General features: G+C 40.6%; 1 protein-coding gene across 1 annotated transcript; it reads right to left on the reverse strand.

The window, feature by feature from the left end:
- Positions 1 to 332: 332 nt before the first annotated feature.
- Positions 333 to 11206, reverse strand: zgc:113149 (uncharacterized protein LOC541363 homolog). The gene is made up of 7 exons (XM_047392071.1): positions 11054 to 11206; positions 9080 to 9337; positions 5905 to 5999; positions 5661 to 5817; positions 3952 to 4128; positions 2118 to 2165; positions 333 to 1936 (listed from the first exon to the last, which is right to left on the reverse strand). The coding sequence occupies exons 2-7, from the start codon at positions 9264 to 9266 to the stop codon at positions 1176 to 1178; spliced, it is 1425 nt and encodes a 474-aa protein (XP_047248027.1). The 5' UTR covers positions 9267 to 9337; positions 11054 to 11206; the 3' UTR covers positions 333 to 1175.
- Between the last annotated feature and the right edge of the window lie 16 nt (positions 11207 to 11222).

The following is an 11222-nucleotide window of genomic DNA, read 5'->3' on the forward strand; positions in this document are numbered from 1 at the left end:
TTAAAATCTATATTTTAAAGTTGTATTCACATCTGCCTCCTTGATATCTGGGCAGATGCACACCTAACGGAACTGCTAGAAAAGGTTTGTGTGGTTTCCTGAACAATGCTGCGTTAAAGTGAAAAAGCTTCGTCAAAGTGATCTAATGACGCATTAAACAAGTCGTCCTCCATTTGTGGGAGGACGACTTGTCGGTTCTGTCCAATAGGAGCAACGATCGTCACACGCGCTGTTTACAGCTGACTTGCGAAAAGTACGAAGTGAAAGCAAACCGCACTGAGCAAAAAAAAAGTCCACTTTTGGTCCATGATTTGGTTGGAGATTAGACAAAATAAATATCTTGGTGTTTATTTTTTTAGAACAAAATGCCAGAACCACAAAAGCTCAGATTATTGTGATTGCTCAGTTTTTAACCCCGACTGGCAGCAGTTAATCCAGCCGTCAACACTTGGTGGAAAAAGATAAAATATCAGGAAATCATCTCCCGAAATGATGATCAAAATCCAGGCTGGAGAGCAAACAGAAAATGTCATCAGTTCATTAAAAGAAATTCAGCAGTTGGTCACAGCAGGATGTCTGCCCTTATATGGTCAATAAATAAAGCTCACCTGTGCTGTCCATTGGTTCATTTTTCTGGACAGAAATCCAGAAGCTCAGAAAATGATTATCTGGATTTAAAACGTTTTCACTGTGCGATATATTAGTGTTTATTAGATTTAAGGTTGCACATGTTTTTACTTTGAGTTGATGCTTCCTGAACTTTATCCTTGGATAAAATGGCAACTGCTTGACTTCACAAGTTAAAACAGTTGATTGACAAAAAAACTGACAGAAAGAGAATGAAACTTTACCCAGAAAAACAAGTCAGAAAATATCTGAACCCATCTCTGCTGGATCAGAACTAAAACCAGGAGAAAGGGTTGTTTTTATCTGAAATGATAATGCATCTGTTATCTGGTTCTGTTTGTATGCGTCAGATTTCCGTTTATGGACTGGAAAACAGCTGCAGATCCAGCAGGGAAATAAACAGGAAGAGGCACATCAGCATCAGCAGCGAGTTTTTGGAAAATCTGTTCACTTTCAGGAAGCTGATGGAGACAAATATTTTCTGTCTCTCAGGATTAACCACCACTGCTTGTCTCTTTAAAAAACTAACAAGTTTGTTTCTTGGTTTCTCAGAAACGTGATGCTGGATGTTGATGGTGGTACGCAGGAGGAGCAGGAGGAGCTGGAGGAGCAGGATGGCGTGACAGCAGCTGTCCAGTGTTGCTTTTGTCCCTCAGCATACGAAGCGTTGTGTTTGAGAAGTCCCTCAGGACGTCCACCGTCTCCCTCTGCAACTGCAGAGACTCCTGCACAAACTCCTGCTGGCTCTCCACCAGCAGCTGCATGGACTGAGTCAGCATCTCCAGGGACTGAGACACCGACGTCAGGAGCATCCGACCTGCCCGCTGCTGCTGGAGGCTCTGGGAGGCCAGCTGGGCCACCTGTTCCTGGGACCTGCGCAGGGACGATCCAGGAGGGAGGAGGACAGACGGGTTGGAGGTGGAAGCATGACTATGTGGGAGGTTTGAAGAGGACGGAGGAGGTGGAGGAATGTTGAAGGACAAAGTAGCAGAAGGTGAAGGAGCGATGGCAGAAGAGGAGATTGCCTTTGGAGGAGGAGCTCCATTGGTTGTTACTGATGTTGAGGAGGAAGGAGCGAGGAGCAAAGAAGGAGTCAGACTAGAGCCTGGAGGAGACGCTGAAGGGGGAGGTGCTGCAGAGGAGAAAGAGGAGGAGGCAGCATCTGAAGGGAAACTGGAGATGGAGGATGTAGGAGGAGAGTTGGTGGAGTTCTGTGTGTGGTTCTGGTTCTGATGGGTCCTGGAGTATGTGTGCACAGGTTTGATCCTTTCTCTGGTGTCTCCGGGCAGAAGGCCCTTGAAGGAAGGAGCTGGTGGAGAGGAGAGAAGGAGAAAACACTGAAGCTTTGCTTTCATTCAGATCCATCAACAAGTTATTAAATGGTCGTCAATTTCTCAGGTCCAGACCGAACAGAACCAAGTAGACTTTTCTCCATGTTAAAAAAAGATTAAGAACAAGATGAAAAGAATAAATATCCTTCATCTTCTTACCTTCATCATCAGCCTGGTCAAACTCAGAGGAGGAGTGGACCAGCTCATCTGTGAAACATCAAAAACATCCCGTCACCAAAACACCTCCGTCCTGAAGACCTTTTTTAAGCAAAAAGACCCTCATCCATACTTCCAGTTAACTCTGAATGTTTTTCCTTGCTTGCAGCCAGCACTGAGAGGTCCAGCTGGTGAAGCTACAGAGGAAACTTCACCATGTAACACACAGACAGACCTGTATCCTGAAGGAACTGAACACACCTGGCTCAGACTGGCTGTCTCTCTAATCTAATTTTCATGCAACGTCTTCTACAAACCATCACTAGAATTGTAAAGGTCCCAACTCACTGTTATCAAACGGATTCTGCCCCATTCTGCGTCTTGCCGTGTGGTAAACACGTCTGGACCAACATGACGCGAGACTCCGAATGTTTTCGAATTCATGTGTGGATTTGATCAAACCTTTCTAGTCCAACAAAGACAACAGAGACTGTACCGGCTGCTGCAGCAAAGACACTACAACGATCAAAGCACAATGCTGCATTTCTGTAACAAACACATTTCTGTGAGACCTGTGTTTCCTGCAGACAGCCGCTCGTCCCTCAACTCTCTGTAGCTCCAACATGTTTCTGTCGTTTACCCGACCAAACGTGGCTGTTTGAGAAGTCGTTCCTATGGAAACGAAAGCACTGCTGTCCATCACTGTTACTAAGGTAGTGCTTTTTATAAGAACAGTTGGCATGTGAATAGGCTAGATCTTTAAATACACTAAGTAGCAGACTGCAGGCTAGCTAACCAGATCATAGCTCAGGTAATTCACCAGCTAATATTAGCTTTCCAGGCTGTTGCGCTTTAAAAAGCAAAACGGTCATAATATTCTGCAGAATCACTATGTTCATTTAAAAACTAGTCCTTCATTCTAGATTTTGTTTTAATCTTTTATTACTGTGTACATCTGTTGAATAATAAAACCAACCCGCTGGTTTAGCTCACACTGACTTTAACTATCTGGTTGAAGTAGAACTTGATCCGCTGTCAGATCGTAGACAGAATGGGGGGGGGTGAAGTCCAACACCGAACCGACCTGATGATCGGGACGTGAAATCAGCCCACTGATGTGTGGGGGTCTCCCTGTCTTTGGTCCCAAATCAAACAGAACCCAGGATCTCGGCAGATCAGCTTGAATGACGTAAAGGGATAAAAGTGATCAGTAGTGTGGGGTTCTGTGTCACATTCTCAGTCACACAGCAGAACCCGTCCTGGACCGTGGTACTGCTGCTCTGTCCTCCCCTACCTGACGACACCTGGAGTTCTGCCTGTATTTAAATCTCAGCATCAGGAAAATAGTCCTTCATATTCTTTCTTCTATTCTGTTTTTTCCTCTAACTTTCCCCATCAGTTCACCGTGAACAATAAACACGTTCCTCAGCAGGTTTTAAATGAAAGCATTTCAGTGAAAAAGGGACTTTAAATACCTATTTTTTACAAACCACCCAAGTCTTTATATATTAAATTATTGTATTATTTTCAAAATTGATATATGGTTACATTTTACACCATTTAAGGATCTGTTTTCTACTTTTCTTTTTCATTTTCAATAGATTTTTCACCTCAGTGTTAAATAAAGATGTTAAAGAGAAAAATACATCCATAAATGAAGAAATAAACATGGAGAAAAATCAGTTTTTTGTAAAATGATAATGTAAGCAGTAAGGAAATGATTTTAGGGAAATAAATATGGTAAAGAGGAATCTGGAAGCCCGGTTTTAAAATGGAACCAGAAACACATGAAAAGGTTAGTGTGAAGGAACCAGTCGCCTCACTGGACACGACTTACCGAGTTCTTTTTCTGGCGAGGACAGAGGCGACATGTCAAAGGAGAAAGCTTCTCTGTTAGCCTCAGAGTTCTCGTTCAGGTTCAGGTAGGAATAGGGGGGCACATTCAGCAACGGACCTTTCAGGAAAGACTTTGCAAAATCCTCTTCGAGACTCAAGTCCTGATCGCTCTCCTCATCTAAGAACCCGGATATGAAAGCTGTTAAATGACTCGTTTGAGCCTTGGTTAGATGTGAGGATGGTAACGTTTTAATGGAAACCAGTTCAACATGCACAGCCATGTTTCTACAGTAGCCCAGAACAAACAAACCACAACTTCTGGTGTTGTGAGGTTTTTAGAAGCTGCAGAAGACAGCTCAGTTCAGCAGCAGCACCAGATTTCCTAAACATATTACTTTTTTTCAAACAAAAACTGCCTCCTGCATTCTCAGCTTTACAGTGTTGCTAAAAAGTAATTACCCCCCCAGATTTATTCTGTTTTGCCTTTTTTTAATGTAAATAGAAAAAACAGTTTTCAGGTGAGGATTTCATTCATTAAGAGAAAAGTTATCTAAACCAACCTTTTCTAAGCCTTCTGGGAAAAAGTTATTGCTCCCTAAACATAATCAGTAGTTAGCTTAGCAGCAACATCTGGAACCAAGAGTTTGAGAAAACCTTTAATGATTTAATGAACATCATCACTGAGGAACATCTGCCCACTCTGGTCTCACTGAACTGGTTTACTTCATCCACCTTGGAGGGTTTTCCAGTATGAACAACCTGTTTAAGGTCATGATACAGTATACAAAATGGATTTAAGTCCAGACTTTGACTAGGCCACTCCAAACCCTTATTTTGTTTTTTAAGTCATTCAGAGGTGGCCTTGCTACTGTGCTTTGGATCATTGTCCTGCCTCAGAACCAACATGTGATTGGACTTAAGGTCTGGTCCTGGTGGCTGGACATTCTCCTGCAGGATGTTCTGGTAGAGAACAAAATGACTGGTTCCACCAATTATGGAAAGTCGTCCAGGTTCAGAAGAAGCAAAGCAGCCCCAAACCATCACACTACCACCTCCATGCCTGACTGTAGGTATGATGGTCTGTTTCTGAAATGATGCGTCAGGTTTAGGTCAGATGTCACATAAGGTCCACTTCTGTCTCATCAGTCCACAGAGTCTCGGGGATCACTAAGATGTTTTTTGGTAAATGTTAGCCAGGTCTTTGTGTTCTTTTGGGTCAGCTGTGGTTCTGGCATTGGAACTCTCCCATAGAGGGCATTTTTTCTCAGGTTCTCTTTCTTATTGTTGAACCATGACCTCTGACCTTAACTGAGGCAGTGAGGCCTGCAGAGCTTTAGATGATGTTCTGGATTGTTCTGTGACCTTCTGGTTGAATTGTTGATGAGCTCTTGGAGTAATCGTGGTTGACCAGGTTCTCCACTGCTTCATGTTACTGGCTTTGTAACCTTCTCCAGGCTGATGGATGTCACGGATTTTGTTTTCTAGCGTTTTTAATGGTGTGCTGCTTAATAATCGGACCTGGGTCTGGCTTGTGAAACTGAGCTCAACTTATCTATAATCAGGTTATCTTTATCTAATAATAACATTTATTTGATGATCTGAAAAAGTGAAGTGGGACAAAAAAGCAAAAGCAGAATAAATCTGTAAGGGGGTAAATACTTTTTCACAGCACTGTAGCCCTGATAGTTTTCATATAGGCTTATTTCTAACCTCTTTTAGGACTCATCATCAGGATCTTGTGGACCATCCTCTCCACGGGGCCCAGTCTCTTCTTCCTCAGGTTGGAACCGTTGGGGCCCCGCATGGCCAAGAGCCGGCGCTGTCCGTCACATTTGAGGTCGGCCCACTTCTTCATGATCTGACGGATCTGTAAAACAAATATCATTGATAAATCCTTTTGATGAATGAATTTCAGATCGGTCAGATTCATTCATAGTTATGAAGCGCAGTAAACCTCTCGATGATTCTCCCCCAAACTGTTGATCTGATCAGTGATTTCTGCCCACTTCTGTTTCTTGATATCCACCGACACGCCATGGTTGAACTTCTCTGGAAGGAAACACACTCATGATGTGACAAATTCATATAAACAAATAGTGATGCTGTTTCAAGTCTCCACCACGCCTGAATCAGCTGATCAGAACAAGACCCAATATCTTTATTCAGGACTGTCATGTTTCTGTGTCACAGCAGCTCTATAGAGGTCATTATGGGGAAAATGACCTCTGTAGTAGCAATAAACATCTGTACAGTACCTTACAGTTTAGCTTTAATTTTTCATATTTTTAGGGCTTAAAACACATTTTACCTCATTGTTCCAGTTTCATTTATATCAAAATATAAATACTAAATTTCACAACAAATTCATGGCAGATAGTTCCAGCGTGGGAAAACGAAACAAAGAAAGGAAGAACACAAGGTAGGAAAGCTGACAGAAAGGATAGAACATGTGACTATAGAAGAGCTAATAAAGTCTAGAAATACAGTCATTTTCCATATTTCTACATTTATCCAGACCTGGAATAAACAGTAACAACACATTTCATACTTTTCAACCTTGGATTTTGTCATCTTTCAACCACAAACTTCAGTATATTTTATTAGAATTTAGAGTGACTGACCAAGTGCATAACTGTGAAGTGGGAGGAAAATGGCCGCCCACCTAAACTGACAGGCTGGGCAAGAAGAGCATTAATCAGAGAAGAAGCCATGGTAACTCTGGAGGAGCTGCAACAGCTCAGGTGAGTAAAGCTGTCCACAGGACAGGAGTAATACTTTAATGTGACCAACATATTTCTTCTGACTGGAAGTCCTTTTGGAGTGGCCCAACCAGAGTCTGGACTCGGACCTGATAAGGAAGATTAGAGTAATGAAGAGGATGTTAAAATAACAATAATAAGGAAATAATTATCTGTTGAAAGATGCGTGTTATATTTCTTATCAAAAACAAATTGGTAGTTGAATGGAAATAATTTTAAATCGAAATATGCTAGTTGTATGAATAATTGTGGACTTGCAGCTGGGACTGAAGGTTCTGAAAGGTTCTGACTCATATTCAGATGCCGAGCGTAATTTAACACTCCTTTCTGCAGCTTCTCTAAAGTTACACACCCATTACCCTATTAAGACAAACAGACTAGACTAAATAATAATCTAAAAGGAGAAAACCATGAAAATCTAATAAAAATAAACACAACTCAGACTAAAAATAAAAATAAAACAATTAAATGTGGCTTACTGAACATAAGATTTCTCTCTTCAAAGACTTTGCTAGTAAGTGACCTGATTTGTGATAATCTGATTGATTTATTTTGCCTCACAGAAACCTGGCTGCAGCAAGAGGATTATGTTACTATAAATGAGTCAACTCCTACTAATTATTTAAATTTTCACATTCCTTGAAATACTGGGCGAGGAGGAGGAGTAGCAACCATCTTTCAGTCCGATTTATCGATTAGTCCCAGACCAATTAATAGCTACAACTCTTGAATATTTAATCCTTAGTTTATCTCATCCAAATTGCAAAGCACTAAAACCTCTTCTGTTTGTTGTTTTGTACCGTCCACCAGGTCCATACTCTCAATTTTTAGATCAGTTTTCAGACCTTTTATCTGATTTAGTGTTAAATACAGATAAAGTTATTATAGTGGGGATTTTAACATTTATGAAAGTGATAGCCTAAATATAGCCTTTAATGCTATCTTAGACTCAATTGGCTTTGCTCAAAACATTAACAAACCTACACACCTTTGTCTTCATTCTCTGGACCTTGTGCTGACATATGGTACTGAGTGTAAAGACATAACAATATTTTCTCATAACCCTGTCCTGTCTGACCATTTCTTAATAACCTTTGAGTTTAATTCAACCGAGTACTCCACACCTGAAAGAAAATGTATCATTATCAGGCGATGCTGTAACAACCTTTAAAGAATCTGTTCCATTTTTTATTTCCCCCACCAAGCTAGAACAGCTTATTTCTCATCATTAATAGAAGAGAACAAGAATAATCTGAGGTTTCTCTTTAGTACAGTTGCTAAACTTACACAGAGTCATAGCTCTGTTGAGCCATCCATTCCCTTAGCTCTCAGCAGTAATGATTTTATGATATTCATTTAAATAAAATTGATTCTATAAAAAAAGCATTGGCATACTCCTGAACATGATTACTTCATCAGTTGATCATAATATTCTCTTAGAAAGGCTGGAATATGCTGTAGGGATCAGGGGAACAGCGCTAGGCTGGTTTAAATCTTATCTGTCTGACAGATTCCAGTTTGTTCATGTAAATGATAAATCATCTTTAAACTCCAGGGTTAATTGTGGAGTACCACAGGGTTCAGTACTTGGGCCAGTTCTCTTTACTATATATATGCTTCCAATAGGTCAAATTATCAGGCAGCATGGGATAAATTTTCACTGTTATGCTGATGATACTCAGCTTTACTTATCCATAAATCCAGATGAGTCCAACCAGTTAGATAGACTACAAGCATGTCTTGAAGATATAAAAACTTGGATGACTTTAAATTTTCTGCTTTGGTGGAATAGAAATAAAACTATTTAATTAAACCTTTGTTTTTAAGAAATGTTAAAAACCATGTTTAGTTTTCCTTCCACTTCATATTTATATCTGTCACATAAAATCCTAATAAACTGAGGTTTGTGGCAGGAAAATTACTAAATGTGAAAAACCTTGGAAACTTTTCCAAATTCACTGAAAAGGTTTCATGTTTTTACTAATTTAAGATACAGTGACGTGCTGTACGGTGGCCTTTATTTAGCAGCCTCAAAGCACATGGATCTAAACCACTGGCCTGATGGGAGTTGGGTCTTTGTTGTAAATTGGTTCTTTACTAAATTATCTGCTATGTATTGACAGAACATCGATTGATATCTTTGGTCCAGAAACCTTTTTAACTATGAATGATTCAGTGGTCACAGCTGGAAAGAAATTAAATCTCCTAAAAATATTCAGGAAGGGGACTGAGACTGAGAAAAAAGGAAGGAACAACAGAAACAAATGGAGATGAGGATCCTATCAATTATAAACAGATATTTAGATCATTTTCACTGGAGATCAAATAACTTCAAACACAAATAATATCAACCTTAATTACTCAACTCACTGAGAACGATGTATCGGTTCTTCTTCACCTCCTCCAGCAGCAACTTGACCTCGGTGTAGGAGAACCTGGGTTTGGATTTTAACCCTTCCTTTACTCCTCCCTGCAAAAACTCTTCATCGTCTTCACCCCCGACGACTTCCCCCCCAGCACCTGGCCCATTCATCGTCCTCCTTTCTGGAGAGCCCATCTGAACTCAGCTCGGCACTGAGTCCAGGTTTTACTTTGACCTACACTGAGTCAGAGCCACAGATGAATGGGCTTTATTGGAGGAGATGGATGGGAAAGAAAGAAGAGAAGAAAGTCAACCAAGATCAGTTAACAGACTTAAACCTTTAAAACTTTTAAGAGACCCATCGCAGACCACCAAACAGACACCGGTGAACATCCAGGGAACTGATGTTGAGATAACGGACTCTTATAAGAACCTGGATGTTCAGCTAAACAACAAACTGGACCGGAGTCACAACACTGGTGCTCTTAACAGGAAGGGTCAGAGCAGACTCTACCTGCTGAAGTCTGCTCTAGGAATCCTCGTCAGCCCAGGACAGGTGTTGGAAGACAGCAAAAATTACATCACTGTTGGATGACTTCCACCCCACGTATGAAGCTGCTACAAACTGGAGAGCTCCTTCAGTGACAGATGCATCCTAGGAGCGTGATCACAGATCCTTCCTCCCAGCAGCTGTTAGTCTTTATAACCATCACTGCTCCCAACAAACTCGATGATTGTTCACATCCCTGCTATTTTTTGGCGTTTTTCTTATTATTGTAAATAGTCTAGCTTTGCACATATACACACACCACAGTTTGCAGGTTTTGTTATACTCATGCATATTAAAAATGCTAATTTCTCAAAATCTGCATCTTTGTTTCATTACTGTATAATTTTTCTTTAGCTGCATATTTCACAGTCTCTTAGATATATAAAGGAGTTAGTTACATAAAGGATTATTTTATTAGAAAGGTTCATTTTTCTTGTCATACAATCATCTGCATGCAGAAAAAAATTAAATATGACTGAAATGATTAAAATTAGGCCACCTCTCTGAACATGTCCTCCATACCAGCTAAATTAAATTCCATTTTGTATTCTCTCATACTTTTAATCTGTTTTTTTTCTAAATGATTATTGTTTGTTTGATCACCCAGACTGCGTTTTACAGTTGGCTGTTTAAATAGGGTTCTGCTAATAAACTTTTATAACTTTCTGCAGCAATTAACTTGACCTTAGAGCTGAATCAAGTCAAAGAATATGAATCAAGTTAATTGATTCATATTCATTTATAAAAGAACATTTTGCTGAAAGTTTTATGGCAAAATCTATAGAAAATGTACAAATATGCCCGTTTTGGTGATGAATATTCTGGTTTGGGTCAGATCTTGTCGCATTTTGCCATGTAAAATTACTGAATAACTCCAGAACTTGAGCTTTTTGTTATTCTTTTAATTTCCAACAAATAAAAAGGTGTTTTCAAAGCTCTTTCAGATAAAACGCGTGTGAACGAGCAGCTGAAGGTGGTGTTAATAGTTTGCGTACTTGTTAACGTGCTAATTTATCTGATGTCAAAAAATGAACGTTGCGTGCGGTCACGTGCCCGGCGTGAGCCAATCACAGCACCGCTCCTGTGTCTTTGTTGAGCCTCTACTCCTTGATGGTTCAGTCGGGCCGCTACCTGCAGATAACCCGCTGATCTGCGCCAGTTTGAAGCGTTTTAGGGCGGAGAACAAACCGCGGGAATGTTGATGTAGGTCTTCGGGTTTATCGGGAATGTTTTGGTAAAACTGAGGTCTGTTTTCCTGCGTTACGCGGAGATTTAATCGCCGTCCTCGGTGGCAGACATGGACGACGAAACATCGCAGGGTTTTTGCTTTGTTTCGCATTTTCATGTCGCTTAAACGGAACTCGCATGTTTCGGTTAAATAACGACAACTTGCAGCGCTTATTGAAAAGCAGAATGAGCTGGAAATAATTACCAGTAAAATAAAAATGGCGCTGTTCTCCTCCTCCTTCCTCTGCGGTTCTCCCGAAACTTCGGAGTGACGACAATTGCGCAGACTCCGCAGTCCGTCAATTTTTTTTCCTTCCCTTGAACGCGCAACAGTTTTTTCTAGCTGCGCGCCCCCTGCTGGCCTGGAAACCGTT

The sequence above is a fragment of the Girardinichthys multiradiatus genome, chromosome 18 (assembly GCF_021462225.1).
Source record: "Girardinichthys multiradiatus isolate DD_20200921_A chromosome 18, DD_fGirMul_XY1, whole genome shotgun sequence".
In the NCBI taxonomy this organism is placed as follows: Eukaryota; Metazoa; Chordata; class Actinopteri; order Cyprinodontiformes; family Goodeidae; genus Girardinichthys; species Girardinichthys multiradiatus.

Excerpts from the sequence above, each read along its gene's own strand:
- zgc:113149 (XM_047392071.1), bottom strand. The coding sequence starts at position 9,266 with ATGGGCTCTCCAGAAAGGAGGACGATGAATGGGCCAGGTGCTGGGGGG. Across the intron at positions 2,166-3,951 it reads CTCGCCAGAAAAAGAACTCG|ATGAGCTGGTCCACTCCTCC; the intron begins GTAAGTCGTGTC and ends GATGTTTCACAG. Across the intron at positions 1,937-2,117 it reads TGACCAGGCTGATGATGAAG|CTCCTTCCTTCAAGGGCCTT; the intron begins GTAAGAAGATGA and ends CCTCTCCACCAG.